Source organism: Podarcis liolepis, assembly GCF_965112155.1.
Source record: "Podarcis liolepis genome assembly, chromosome: 13".
NCBI lineage: Eukaryota > Metazoa > Chordata > Lepidosauria > Squamata > Lacertidae > Podarcis > Podarcis liolepis.
The window spans coordinates 229,266-244,706 of record NC_139573.1 but is presented as its reverse complement, the minus strand read 5'-3'; the positions used below and the strand labels follow the sequence as shown (position 1 = coordinate 244,706).

The 15,441-nt window shown below is 49.7% G+C and overlaps 1 protein-coding gene across 2 annotated transcripts; it reads left to right on the top strand.

Moving 5' to 3' along the window:
- The first annotated feature begins 1,114 nt into the window (after window positions 1-1,114).
- On the top strand, window positions 1,115-7,291 carry LOC310691914 (ceramide-1-phosphate transfer protein-like). Of its 2 annotated transcripts, none has more exons than XM_083472182.1 (4): window positions 1,115-1,751; window positions 3,094-3,185; window positions 4,102-4,292; window positions 6,225-7,291. In XM_083472182.1, the coding sequence occupies exons 1-4, from the start codon at window positions 1,649-1,651 to the stop codon at window positions 6,754-6,756; spliced, it is 918 nt and encodes a 305-aa protein (XP_083328308.1). In that variant the 5' UTR covers window positions 1,115-1,648; the 3' UTR covers window positions 6,757-7,291. The 2 variants fall into 2 exon arrangements, with proteins under 2 accessions (XP_083328308.1, XP_083328309.1); XM_083472183.1 differs by having other exon boundaries at window positions 1,466-1,751; window positions 3,097-3,185.
- Window positions 7,292-15,441: the final 8,150 nt, after the last annotated feature.

Sequence of the window (15,441 nt, the reverse complement as noted above, 5' to 3'; positions counted from 1 at the left end):
GACAGCTATGATGTGGTCTCAGCAGCCGCTCCCAGTCCCCAGTCTAGCTGCCTCATTCTGGATTAGTTGTAGTTTCCTGGTCACCTTCAAAGGTAGCCCCAGGTAGAGCACATTGGAGATAACCAGAGCATGCACCACTCTGGTGAGACAGTCTGTGGGCAGGGAGGGTCTCATCCTGCGTACCAGGTGGAGCTGGGAGACAGCTGCCCTGGACACAGAATTGACCTGCGCCTCCATGGAGAGCTGCGAGTCCAAAATGACTCCTGAACACCTGGTCCTTCAGGGGCACAGTTGCCCCATTCAGGGAGACCATACTCGGTCCGGGACCTGTTTGCTTTCCGCTGGAGCAAAGGTCTCCAAGCACGTCAATCATTAACCCCAACCCCACAGGCTGCCTGTTTGCAAGGTAAACCCCAAAGGGAACGAGGCGCACCTGTGGAGGGAGGGAGGCACACGGCAAATTGATTTCAGGTCGCTTCATTTCCAATATTTATATGCCACCTAATGGCGAAGATTGTGTGGGTGGCTAACGAGTAAAAATCAAACACATGCGACGGGAAATGGAAAGCGAGAAGACAGAATGCAGCCAGCCGGAGGGAGTGACGTCAGGGAATGACACAAACCTTGCATCTTCTTCCACTAACCCTGACAAATGCAGAAGCTGGTGGCTATTGCTCAGTGTGGAAGGAAAAGCACTCCGGACATGCTCAGGAGCAACAACAGCAACAAGAATAATAATACTACTACTTTATTATTTGTACTCTGCCCATTGACTGGGTTGCCCCAACCATTCTAAGCGGCTTCCAGCATATAAAAAAACATAGCAAAATATTAAACCTTCCCAATTATTGCTGCCTGTGTCCTTTGTTTCGGTGGTGGCGGCGCGTGTGCAAAGACTTCCTTTTGTAACGTATATAAAACAGAGAGAACAGAATAAAAAAATTCCTTCCAGTAGCACCTTAAAGACCAACTATGTTAGTTCTTGGTATGAGCTTTCGTGTGCATGCACACTTCTTACCAAGAACTAACTTAGTTGGTCTTTAAGGTGCTACTGGAAGGAATTTTTTTATTTTGACTATGGCAGACCAACACGGCTACCTATCTGTAGAGAGAACAGAGAAAGCAACAGATCTAAAGGCGAGAAACGAACACTTTGAAACAAGTCCCGTAGGATGAGCCCGGCTGCACGTGGGCAAAAGTCCAACAAAGGATATCAGCGGGATCTGATGATGATCGGGTCCCGTTCAAGGTTCGCCAGGCTGGCCCTGAAAGCGGTGCTTCTTCCGCTGTATTCAGGAACGCCGGATCGTACCCTCCTGGCTCCATTCCGGGGGCGGCTGCCACGTGTCTCCCGAGACGGATCCGCGCCACATCCTGAGCTTGGCAGCCCAGTCCCATCCCGGCGGAGATGTCAAAGCGCCCTTGCCAAAGCTCAGAGTCAGCCCCAAGGCAGGGTGCTGCCGGGTGTCCCTGGAGACGGGGGCCGGGCAGAGGTCGCCGCCCCCTCCCCACCCGCGGCCTCCACCCTCCTCTCGTCCCCGACTGATAAGGAAGTCTTATCTCCCCACCTGAGCAGACAGCCCCGGTCAGGGTGCAAAGGGAGGCCGGGGAAGGACGCGGCCGCGGCAGGAGCGCCAGGGTGCCGGGCATGGGGGCCACGGGGTGGACTCGCACCCGTCTCTGCCGCCTGGCCTGCACCGTGGGGGTCTTCTTTCTCCTCCTCCTCCTCTGCTTCTCCAGCCTCCGCCTCCGTAAGTCGAGGGTCGGGGGTCGGGGGGGGCGTGCTGTGGCCTTTCGCTTCTCCTGGAATCTCCTTTTCCAATTCTCAGATTCGTTTTGCAGCCATTTGCAATTGTTATTTAAAGGGGGCGCAGACAAAAGCTTTCCTACGAAAAGAGTGACTAGTGGGGTGCCACAGGGTTCTGTCTTGGGCCCGGTCTTATTCAACATCTTTATCAATGACTTGGATGATGGACTCAAGGGCATCCTGATCAAATTTGCAGATGACACCAAACTGGGAGGGGTGGCTAACACCCCAGAGGACAGGATCACACTTCAAAACGACCTTGACAGATTAGAGAACTGGGCAAAAACAAACAAGATGAATTTTAACAGGGAGAAATGTAAAGTATTGCACTTGGGCAAAAAAAATGAGAGGCACAAATACAAGATGGGTGACACCTGGCTTGAGAGCAGTACATGTGAAAAGGATCTAGGAGTCTTGGTTGACCACAAACTTGACATGAGCCAACAGTGTGACGCGGCAGCTAAAAAAGCCAATGCAATTCTGGGCTGCATCAATAGGAGTATAGCATCTAGATCAAGGGAAGTAATCGTGCCACTGTATTCTGCTCTGGTCAGACCTCACCTGGAGTACTGTGTCCAGTTCTGGGCACCACAATTCAAGAAGGACACTGACAAACTGGAACGTGTCCAGAGGAGGGCAACCAAAATGGTCAAAGGCCTGGAAACGATGCCTTATGAGGAACGGCTAAGGGAGCTGGGCATGTTTAGCCTGGAGAAGAGGAGGTTAAAGGGTGATATGATAGCCATGTTCAAATATAGAAAAGGATGTCACATAGAGGAGGGAGGTTGTTTTCTGCTGCTCCAGAGAAGCGGACACGGAGCAATGGATCCAAACTACAAGAAAGAAGATTCCACCTAAACCTTAGGAAGAACTTCCTGACAGTAAGAGCTGTTTGACAGTGGAATTTGCTGCCAAGGAGTGTGGTGGAGTCTCCTACTTTGGAGGTCTTTAAGCAGAGGCTTGACAACCATATGTCAGGAGTGCTCTGATGGTGTTTACTGCTTGGCAGGGGGTTGGACTCGATGGCCCTTGTGGTCTCTTCCAACTCTAGGATTCTAGGATTCTATAAAACTGGGGCTCTTCCAGGCTGCCAGGGGTGAGGAAGGTCAATATTGCAAACAGGCCTCTGGGGAGCCCCCCACCCTAACAGGGGTCTCATTTCTGACCTTCCGCTGTCCCCCTGCAATTGCTTTGTTCTGGGTTTGAATCTTCACCTAACAAATCCGTGTCTTTTCTCTGCCTCCCTGCCCTTGTGGGTCTCGCATTGCCTGCTCTCGGTGCCGCAGCAGAGCTGCCGAACTCCCCCTGCGTTTGGGGGGTCCGTCCGTGCCGCTGGTTTGGGGGGACGCCGCCCAGCAAGGAGGATGCAGAGAGGAAGGTGAGACCCCGGAACGCCCCCAACTCAGGGAGACCTTTCCAGACCTGGTAGAAGGTCAAATCCCTGAGCCACCTCCCTTCTTTTCCACCCTGCCTGCTTTTGGATTCCCCTGGACTGCACTGCTGGCTCTCAGCCACCAGTCCCTGGCGAATCTCCCATATGGGGTAAACCTATTTGTACATGTTTGTAACTTTAACCCTAAAACCTGCCTTCAGGGATCACACTGTGCTCTCCCTGATTGTGAGCAAAACTACTTTTTGTTACTTATGAATAGGACTGTGGTGTCTTTATTCTTGTAGGAGGGACTCAAGGGGTCTTATCAGGAATAATAGAACATGTCTCTATCTGGGCAAGCCAGACTGAATTGCTTGTTGTCTTAAGAGATTCTAAGGAGTCTGCAACCAGCTTCCTGCTGTGTGATAGGGGAATACACTCTGCTAAGTGAAGCAACTTGCTAACGCAAGTTTGGAAGGATAATATTAATCCGTATTTCCTCTCCTGTTACCCACAACATTCCCACACCAGGATCCAGCTGGAGAGAATCCTAGAACTGTAGGTGGCAGAGTTGTAATGCAGGGATCTTAACGGAAGCAATTAAGCCTCCCTGCTTGCTATTGGAGGTTTTTAAGCAAGCCCTGGGTGGCCACCTGTAAGCGATGCTTTAGCTGCAATCCCTGCATTGCATGGGGTTGGACTAGATGGCCCCTGGGGGCCCTTTCTAGATTCTAAGTTGCCAGAGGCTAAATTATGCAGCTGTGCCCCCCCCAAAGTGAACACTTCTTTGTTACATTTGGAGTGATGATTTGGGGGGTGGGAGAAGCATGAGAGTCTGAGGGTTTCTTTTTCTGCCCCCAAGGCACCCCAGTCCCACCAGTTCACCCACCCCAGTGACTCCGCCCTTCTGCTCTGCTCACAGCCCCCTCCTTCCGCCTCGCCCCCTTCCGCTGCCACTGGGGCCGCCCTCCTCCTGCAGACCCCGTCCGAGCCCCAGGACCTGGGGGAGGGCTTCCGAATCGTGCGTCTGCAGAGGGCCTTCGCTGCCAGCCTCACGCCCAGTGGGCAAATCCTCATCCGGGAATACCTCAGCGGCTGGAAAGAGCTGATCAAGTGAGTAAGAGCTGCGTCCCCCCCCAAAAAAAAGCCAGGGGGGGCTCCGTAGACGCAGGAGCCACATTTCCCAGGTGAGAGGTTCTGGCCCAGATACTAAGCTCCTGGGAGAGGCTTGGCAAAGGCAGCGAGGAGGTTTCCAGGTCCCACAGGAAACAGAAACCGATGAAGCAGCAGCAGCACAGAATCCTAGAGCTGGAAGGGAGTCAGGAAGCGAGGAATCCAGATAGACTGGGCCTGGGCCTGGAGGTTCCTTAAGAGCACCAGAAGAGCCTGGCTGCTGGATGAGGCCAAAAGGGGCCCGTCTAGCCCAGCATCCTCTTCTCATAGGGGGCAGCCAGGTGTTCCAAATGGGAAACCTACAAGCAGGACGTGAAGAAAAGAGCAGCCCTCTCCGGCAAATACTATTCAGAAGCATTGCCTGCCTCCAACTGCACAGGGCAGAGCGTGGCCATTGTGGCTAGGAGCCACCAGTATGGGTTCAAGTAGTTTCCCCCTTGCCCTGCTCCTTTCCCAGGGAAAGGCTGCTCTTTAGTGCTAAATCAGAACAAACAGCAATCCACAGGGGAAAAAAACAGAATTGCTATTTGCACCTACTGAGTTTTCCCTCTCTCTGTGTGTGGAGCCCTCAGTAATAAACAGAGCGTTTCCCCAGGAAAAGCAGCAGGACAAACACACCAACCAACCAACCCCTATTGGACCCCTGACTAGAAGTCATGGGGGAAAGGGAAGCCTGAGTATTTACTTGCTTTTTCTCTCTAAACTAAAAACTCCCAAGTTTCACAACCTTTCTTCATAGAGGAACCCCTTGAGCATTTCAGTTGCTCGTTTCTGAACCTTTTCCAAAACTGCAATATCCCTTTTGAGATGAGTCGACCAGAACTAGACACAGGTTAAGGTAAAGGGACCCCTGATCATTAGGTCCAGTTGTGACCGACTCTGGGGTTGTGGCGCTCATCTTGCTTTACTGGCCGAGGGAGCCGGCGTACAGCTTCCGGGTCATGTGGCCAGCAGGACTAAGCCGCTTCTGGCGAACCAGAGCAGCGCACGGAAACGCCGTTTACCTTCCTGACGGAGTGGTACCTATTTATCTACTTGCACTTTGACATGCTTTCGAACTGCTAGGTTGGCAGGAGCAGGGACTGAGCAACGGGAGCTCACCCCGTCGCGGGGATTCGAACCGTCGACCTTCTGATCAGCAAGCCCTAGGCTCTGTGGTTTAACCCACAGTGCCACCCGCAGTACTCCAAATGTGGTCGCACCACAGATTTGTACAATGGCATTATGACATTGGCTGTTTTATTCTCAGCCCCTTTCCTGTTTTCTTTTTTTGCCAATTTTTAAAAAAATAGTTTTCATTTTAAACCACTGAGTGGTTAAAACTCAGTTCCTCAGTTCCTAAGGCCCCCTGGCACCCTGGTTTGGTATTAAGGCGTTATGGTATTGGCAGGCAGGATATTTTCGGGAGTAGAAAAGGCTACAGAGCGAACCCTCCACAAATCCGAAGCGGAGTCCCTGAGGCGGTTGGGTGGCGCCTCGTCCGCCTCTTTCCTGCAACTCCTGCAGCCCAGCTGATGCCCAACATCTTACTCTGTTTTCCTTCGGACCACTTGAGCGAGGCGGAGGAGAGGAGGATCTTGTCCTCTGGAGCTCCCAGGACCTCCAAACTCTGCCCCGACTTGCGCCCCCGGGGAGGTCACTTTGGGCTGCAAATGCAGCAAGAACCTCCAAACTCTGCCCAGACTTGCGCCCCCGGGGAGGTCACTTTGGTGCAACAACGCCAGAGGCAGCAGCATCTCCACGGCAGGCGCTGCGAGCCCCCCCTCCCCAAGGCTCAGTCCTCCGCTGTCTCCTGAGACAAGCGGGTGGGAGCCCCCAATTTCCGCCGCCTCTTTCCTGTGAGACTCCGGCCCGCTCTCTCCTTCCTCGCAGGCTCATGGACTCGCTGGGCGCCGCCTTCGGCCTGATCTCCGGCGAGACGCGCACCAAGATCGCCATCCTGCAGGAGAGCCAGCGCGGCCCCCACGGAGCCCACTACCGCTCCCTCCAGTCCATGGTGCGCTTCGAGCTGGCGCGGGGGCTGGTGGGCTTCCAGTCCCTGCCGGCCGGCCGGCCCCCCTCCGGCTGCCGGACCTTCCTGCGCCTCCACCGGGCCTTGAAGTGGCTGGAGCTCTTTCTGCGCAAGCTGGGGACCAGCCCGGAGGACGCGGACCCTTCCCGCCTGTGCGCCGACGCCTACCAGGAAGCCCTGGCGCCCTACCACAGCTGGTGGGTGCGCCAGGCGGCCGCCCTGGCTTTCCTGGCCATGCCCTCCCGCCGCGAGCTCTACCGCATCCTCAGCGCCGGAGGGGGCGAGGAGGGCAGGGGCACCCGCAGGCTCCTGGACACCGTCCGCAGCATCGCCCGCGTCTACAACGCCACCCAGCAGCTGTATGCCGCGCACGGGATGCTGGCGCTGCCCTGAGGCCTCGGCGGACGGCGCCGCCAGAGGAGGGGCCCAAAGGGGGGGGGCAGCAGCAGCGGGTCCCTTCCCTGGCAGCGCCTCTGCGCCCAGTCCCAGGGGCACCAAGGCTGGTGGCGCCAGGCGAGGCGGCGCTGCGTTGCCAGGCTGACCCCGGGGGTTCCTTGGGAGGTTTCGAGCAGAGCTTGGGGGGCCACCGGCCAGGAATGCTTCAGCTGCGATGCCTGCACTGCAGGGGGTGGGACTAGATGGCCCCTGGGGGTCCCTCCCGACTCTGCGGTGCCAGGATTATTCGGTGGACGCCTGGGGGAGAGGGGTTGGCGGGAAGCGCCAGCATCGCAGCCCCTGCTCGGTCCCCCAATGCAGCTGTTGACCAGGGAGCCGAAGGAAGCGATCTTAGAGGGGGAATGAGGGGCTCGTGGCTCCCTCTGCTGGCTGCTCGGAGCTCGGTACCTGCAAGCTCCGCTTCCGCCGCCTAGAAGCCCAGGTTTTAGGGGCAAATACGGAAGACTGATAAAAAATAAAAGTATTCCTCACCTGTGGGCTCCATCGTTGCTGAATATAAAGGTGCTAAAAAGGTAAAGGACCCCTGACAGTTAAGTCCAGGCGCAAACGACTCTGGGGTTGCGGCACTCATCTCGCTTTACTGGCCAGGGGAGCCGGCGTTTGTCTGCAGACAGTTTTTCCGGGTCATGTGGCCAGCAGGACTAAGCCGCTTCTGGTGAAACCAGAGCAGCGCACGAAAACGTCGTTTACCTTCCCGCCGGAGCAGTACCTATTTATCTACTTGCACTGGTGTGATTTTGAACTGCTAGTTTGGCAGGAGCTGGGACAGAGCAATGGGAGATTCGAACTGCTGACCTTCCGATCAGCAAGCCCCAGAGGCTCAGTGGTTTAGACCACAGTGCCACCCGCATCACTTCATAAAGTTGCTGTTGTTTAGTCGTTTAGTCGTGTCCGACTCTTTGTGACCCTCTGGACCAGAGCACGCCAGGCCCTCCTGTCTTCCACTGCCTCCCGCAGTTTGGTCAAACTCATGCTGGTAGCTTCAAGAACACTGTCCAACCATCTCGTCCTCTGCCATCCCCTTCTCCTTGTGCCCTCCATCTTTCCCAACATCAGGGTCTTTTCCAGGGAGTCTTCTCTTCTCATGAGGTGGCCAAAGTCTTGGAGCCTCAGCTTCAGGATCTGTCCTTCCAGGGAGCACTCAGGGCTGATTTCCTTAAGAATGGATACGTTTGATCTTCTTGCAGTCCATGGGACTCTCAAGAGTCTCCTCCAGCACCAGAACTCAAAAAGGTTAATTCATAATTCATAAAGGTGCTAAATAGCCTCAAATGAGCTAGACATACTGTGTGTGTGTGTGCGCGTGTGCGCGCGTGCACACACACACACACACACACACACACGGTGAGACTGGTGCCACTGTGTGACTCTGCCTTGATATTTGCATAAGAAATAAAATAATGCTATATATATTGCTAGATAGATATATGTCATTCAAGCTCTGCCCTTTATATATATTTAATTTATGGGATATCTTTTCAAGAGTTTCCCAAACCCTTGGATATCATAGAGTCGGATTGGACCCCCCCAGGGTCATCTAGTCCAGCCCCCTGCAATGCAGGAATCTTTTGCTCAATGTGAGGCTCAAACCCACAATCCTGAGATTAAGAGTCTCATGCAGTGCCAGATTTACTTATAAGCTAAACAAGTTATAGCTTAGGGCACCACTCTCGGGGGGGGGGGGGGAGCAAAAAAATTAAAGGAAAAAAACCTGGATGTACATTTCCAAAATATAAGATAAACTTCTTAATTGTATTTCAGTTCAACAATTACTTTGATGAAATACCAGTACATATTTTGTTACGTGCAAATGGCTTTAGATACCTATTAGGTCCATATACAGTAGCATATATTCAACACAAAAAGCAACGACAATTTGTTGTTAAGGACAGCTGGACATATAAAGGACCCCTTGACCTTCAGGAGCTGAGGGCCGCATCAAACCTCAGTCTGGCCCTGGTCTCATGCTGTACCAACTGATTTACCAGCAATCCATATTAAGGGTCTTCTGGGATTTGGGACTCAGTATGGATCACTTTGGGAATCCCTGCCCCATGAAGAGAAGAAGAAGAAGAAGAGGAGGAGGAGGAGGAGGTGGTGGTGGTGTTTGGATTTGATATCCCACCTTCCACTCCCCTTCAGGAGTCTCAAAGCGGCTAACATTCTCCTTTCCCTTCCTCCCCACAAAAAAACACTCTGTGAGGTAAGTGGGGCTGAGAGACTTCAGAGAAGTGTGACTAGCCCAAGGTCACCCAGCAGCTGCAGGTGGAGAGCCAAGAAAGGGAGCATCACTCTGGGAATGAACTGCTTTCCCCAAGCAGCTGCCCTCTGGGTATTTTGGTAGTGTGCAAGACTCTTAATCTCAGGGTCCTGGGTTTGAGCCCCACACTGGACAAAGAGCTTCCTGCTTTGCAGGGGGTCAGGCTAGATGGTCCTTGTGGTCCCTCCCAAATCTACGATTCTATGACTGCCAGCCTCACCAGCTCCAGCTAATATGGCCAGATGATGCTTGGGGGGCTGGGAGGAGTTGTGGTCCAAAACATCTGGAAGGGAGCTGGGTATGTTAAGCCTGGAAAAGAGGAGACTGAGAGGAGATAAGGCCATTTCCAAATATCTCAAGAGCTGCCACATGGAGGATGGAGAAAGCTTGTTTTCTCCTGCTCCAGAGGGTAGGACTTGGACCAAGGTCTTCAAATGACAAGAAATGAGGTTCTGACTAAACATCAGGAAGAAGATTCTGACAGTAGGAGTTGTTTGGCAAAGGAAATGGCTCCCATGAAAGGTGGTGGACTCTCCTTCCTTGGGGGTTTTAAAGCAGAGGTTGGGCGGCCATCTATCATGGATGCTTTAGTTGAGAGTAATGCATTGCAGGGGGTTGGCCTGGCATTGCAACAGAAGTTGGCTATTGAACAAATCTGAAATGCATGTAAAAAAAGAGGGGCAGTTATGGGCTCAGGGATCTTCACGTGGTCAGCCTCTGTACTGCCAGTGATGATCCATTCTTGCTTCATTTCAACTTGGGAGTCAGGAAGTTTGGCCTTTGAATTCATGTCCAGAAACAAGAGGCAGGGTGAAAAGAAGAGGCTGATCCCAGCATGCTTCACTGCTTAGGGCAACCCCCAAACAAGACAGGATCCAAGGAAGAGGTTGCAATGAGTTGCTGTGCTTATGGCAGGGGACAGGCACACACAGGCATAGAAAGCAGCCCTTATTTTTTAACATACTTTGGCTTGGCAAAAAGTCACAATTGCAAGCATTCTGCAAAAAAGTCCCGTAGGTTTCAAAAGCCCCACAAGGGTGGGTGGGTGTGGAATATATTTATTTCCACTGAGTAAAATGTCACTTGATGGTAACAAAACATCTAAGCCGTTTACTAGAAATGTTAATATGGTCAATTAAAAACAGTAGCAAACCATTTAAAACACCACAATCGAGCAGCAAAATCAAAAATTAAACAGTAAAGAGATTGAAAGAATAACAGCATAAGATTAAAGCACATCAATATCTCTGCATCTGAAAAGGCTTACCTGAACAACCGTATTTTAAGCAGGCACCAAAACGAATGAAGCCAAGGGGCCTGTCTCAAGTCATGAGGTGGAGAGGGATATTGGTTCAGACATGGTCCTATCCTGACAAGAAGGGGAACTCTGAGATCAGGCTCAGCCAGTGTCTCTGGAGGCCTCATCCTTTGGAGGATGCTTGGGAGAGGTGGGGTGGCTGGACAGCTTCCCACCTTAATACACAAACATGATATAGAACCAGAACCTTCAATGGATTTTGCAATATGTTTTAATACAGAGACATTTGTATTCAGTAATAGCTGAGGGGAAGGGCTGCAGGATACACATAAACAAGTGTCACACTCTGGACAAAATGGTTTCCAAATCCTGAAAAGAAGAGCAAGACTTATTGGGGACGTGATACCTGACAACCTGTGGGGCACAAGGCCTCGTGTGAAGAGGGTTGCAAGGCCTGGGCTGGAGACATGGGCACCCAGCGTGGTCTCAAAAATCCCTCATCCAGCAGAGTCTCAGTTAACACTGGGGAGGAAGTAGAGCAGGGTCACCTGCTTGAGGAATATATGCAAGGCACTGACAAAAATGTCCCACTGGTCAAGATCTGGCGCTCTGTCCACCTGGCGTGGAAAAGAGTCTCAGCTGCCGCCGCGGGGTGAGCTGTGTTGTTTGGAGTCTCAGCTCAATCTAAGCCTTCTTCCATGTTTTGGATGTCTGACAATGAGAACTGGAGTTGGCTGAAGTAGACAAACTGTGCTGGGTCAGGATCCCAACCAACTTTGAGGTAGGATGAGCAGAGAACCCTCGTGAATACCGTTCTTTGCTCTGGAATGTGCTTGTGATCGAGGGAGGACAGAAGCCAGGGACTCCTCCGCCTCACCTTCTCCCAGAGGAAGGACTGAAACTTGTGGCTTTTCTGGCAGATATCCAGTGCGTGTGCACTATCCTGAGAATGGCAGTAGTGTTCAGGAGCACCACAGATTTGCAGCTTCGATGCACTTGAAGTGGAAGTATGTGACAAGCTTGTCAACATCTTCAAAAGAAAGCTCAGCGTTGATGGCAAGGTCCTCAGTGTTGCCCAAATCCTTGTTAACTCTCCCCAGATGTGAGGTGAGGAAGGTGATTCAACACCTTGGCCAAAGACTTGCATCTCCAGAGGTGGGTATGTCGTTTAAATAAATACTGGGCATTGAGGGTGCGCTCCACGGATGTGAGAGAAAATGGTTATGGTTTCTCCCCTGTATGGATTCTTTGATGGGAAGTGAGATTGTCCTTTTGACTGAAGCTCTTTCCACACTCCAAGCACTGATATGGTTTCTCCCCTGTATGAATTCTATGATGGGAAGTGAGACTCTAGCTCCAACTGAATTTCTTTCCACATTCCAAACACTGATATGCTTTCTTCCCTGTATGAATTCTTTGATGGGAAATGAGTCTTTCCTTTTTTTTAAATAAAATATTTATTAAGGGTTTTAAACAATTTAAACAATACAACAAACTTCCCATTCACAATCCAAAAAAAAGAAAAACACCATAAGCCAAAAAAAGACAAGAAAGACATACAAAGCATACAGAAAAAACAAACAAAAAAGACATAAAAAGACATAAAAAAGAAAATGGTTCAATTTCTTAAATATTATTTCCATAACCCTCTTTCATGACTCCCTCGCACCTCCCTTTTCTGTGTTCCTGTTTACAAAATCATGTTCAGCAATACTTCACCTTCTCTCAAAATTTGTTTTAAATTGTACATTTCAACTATTATGTCTCCAATTTTACCCTTTGTTATCAAGTATTTAAATATTTAAGCTTGACATAATATTATTTCAAATTTCATCTTTGTTCTTATAGTTCAGTTATTTTCATACTCCTTTCCACTAGGTTACTAATGCCATGTTGTCTTTATATCCTGCATCATTCTAGCATTCATACAATTTACAATACTTTTGCAAATAGTCCTTGAATTTCTTCCAGTCCTCTTCCACTGTCTCTTCTCCCAGGTCTTGGATTCTGCCAGTCATTTCTGCCAGTTCCATGTAGTCTATCAGTTGCATCTGCCATTCTTCCAGAGTGGGCAAATCTTGAGTCTTCCAGTACTTTGCGATGAGTATTCTTACTGCTGTTGTCACATACATAAAAAAAGTTCGGTCCTTCTTTGGCACCATTTGGCCGACAATGCCCAAAAGGAAGGCCTCTGGTTTCTTAGGGAAGGTATATTTGAATACCTTTTTTAGCTCATTATAGATCATTTCCCAGAAAGCCTTAACCTTTGGGCACGTCCACCAAAGGTTTCAGTCTGGCAAGTTCTCTCTGGGTATCAGTAGAATTGGAACAGATGAGGCTGCGCCCATCCTGTATTTTTAATTTAATGATTTTCACCCCACAATCAACCTAACAATGAATCAGTCTATGCAAGAAATACATTTTTTGGACACTACTATAAAAATACAGGATGGGCGCATAGACACCACCTTATACCGTAAACCAACTGACCGACAAACATATCTACATGCCTCTAGCTACCATCCCAAACATACCAAACAGTCCATTGTATATAGCCAGGCACTACGTTACAGCCGCATCTGTTCCAATTCTACAGACAGAGACTCTCACCTAAGAGATCTACAGCAAACCTTTTTAGAACTAAAATACCCAGCAGATGAAGTTAGACAACAGATCAACAAAGCCAGACTGATACCCAGAGAGAACTTGCTGCAAGACAGACCCAAAAAAGAAAATAACAGAACACCTCTAGTGATCACATACAGCTCCCAAGTTAAAACAGTACAACGCATCATCAGAGATCTACAACCTCTCCTGGACAATGACAGTTCTCTTTCTCAAGCTCTGGGAGGAAGACCTTTCATTGCCTACAGACAGCCACCCAATCTTAAACAACTCCTAACCCACAATAATACTACAACCAGACTGAACACGGACACTGGCACCAGAGCCTGCAATAAACCCAGATGCCAACTTTGCTGCCACATACACCCGGACAACACCATTACTGGCCCCAACAACATCACACATACCATCTCGGGACTATTTAATTGCTCATCGTCTAACATTGTGTATGCCATCAAATGCCAACAGTGTCCTTCAGCTCTCTATATTGGACAAACAGGCCAAACCTTACGCCAAAGAATAAACGGACATAAATCTGACATCAAGAATCACAAAACAGAGAAACCAGTAGGAGAACACTTCAGTCTCCCAGGACATTCTATACAAGATCTCAAAGTAGCTGCTTTACTACAAAGGAATTTCAGAAATAGACTGGAAAGAGAAGCTGCTGAATTGCAACTCATTACCAAACTTAAAACCACGGAGAGACCTGGTCTGAACAAAGACATTGGATTCTTATCTCATTATACATGACTAAGCCATTTTTCACCTTCTCACCCCTTGCCTTTTCCTGCAAGACCCATTGCAGTCGTTAAGAGTCGTCAACAGGCTCATCTCAGCTATCTGCCAATCACCCACTCCCACCACCCTTCTGAGTAATACCCCTCCCCACCTTCTCACTATATAGAAGGATCTGGCAACTTCTGTTTCAGTGTATCTGAAGAAGTGTGCATGCACACGAAAGCTCATACCAAGAACTAACTTAGTTGGTCTTTAAGGTGCTTCTGGAAGGAACTTTTTTATTTTGACTATGGCAGACCAACATGGCTACCTATCTGTAATCGGTTTTAACAGTAAGTCCATATGTGACTGTGGAGGCCAGTTCTGGATCCACACGTCCTTCCACAGTGGGGACATTGGTTTCTGGGTGGGAGTTGATCACAGTGTGGATTTGCCAAGCGTGCCTTCCTCTTAGCGCGTTTCTCCCTTGCGTGCTGAATTTGAGTGTCTTCCAAGCCCAGGACACCTTTGGTCAAGGCTGTTCTCCAACTGGAGCGCTCGCAGGCCAGTGTTCCCCAGTTGTCAGTGTTTATACTACATTTTTAAAGATTTGCCTTGAGACAGTCTTTAAACCTCTTTTGCTGACCACCAACATTACGCTTTCCATTTTTGTTAGGAATATTGTTGCTTTGGAAGACAATCATTAGGCATCCGCACAACATGACCATTCCAACGAAGTTGATGTTGAAGAATCATTGATTCAAGACTGGTGATCTTTGCTTCATCCAGTACACTGGTATTAGTTTGTCTGTATTACACCATTGCCATAAACCCGTACGTTCAACATCTGTTGATGGGTTTGATGAGGCCAGATGAACATACAGCCCCAGGAAGGCCAGAAGGCAAGGATATGCATAGATAGTTTGATTGTTCTAGGTGGTGGGTACTTAAGGTGTCTGGAACTTAATCTGATAAAATAAAATTAAAAAATTAAAAAAATGTCCAGTAGCACCTTAGAGACCAACTAAGTTTGTTCTGGGTACAAGTGGTACCTTGGGTTACAGATGCTTCAGGTTACAGACTCCACTAACCCAGAAATACTACCTTGGGTTAGGAACTTTGCTTCAGGATGAGAACAGAAATCGTGCTCCCGTGGTGCAGGGGCAGCAGGAGGCCCCATTAGCTAAAGTGGTGCTTCAGGTTAAGAACAGTTTCAGGTTAAGAACAGACCTCTGGAAAGAATTAAGTACTTAACCCGAGGTATCACTGTATAAGCTTTCGTGTGCATGCACACTTCTTCAGATAAGAAAGCTTATACCCAGAACAAAACTTAGTTGGTCTCTAAGGTGCTACTGCACAATTTTTATTTATTTATTTCGAGTGCGTCAGACCAATACGGCTACCCACCTGAATCTTTAATCTGAGAAGCGGAGGAACTTGACAAACTTGGGTAACCTCATGACCCCCCCTCCCTCTCTGTGACATGTGGATGATGTATCAGTAATGTATCCATAATGCTGCTGGAAATGTATTCTGGGTAGCGTGTAGCCTATGTTCAGGGTTCTTACTCCTTGTGGGGATCTCTTGCGCAACAATGAAGGTCGTGGTCTACTGATTGCTGTTTTGCTCCATTCCTTGGCTGGAACTTCCTTCTTTTGCTGACAGCAGAGACCTGCGGGGGACTTGCACCCCAACCACCTGGGCTGTTGAGTATCCTGACTATCCAGTATGGAATCAAATAATCACCAAAATTCAACGG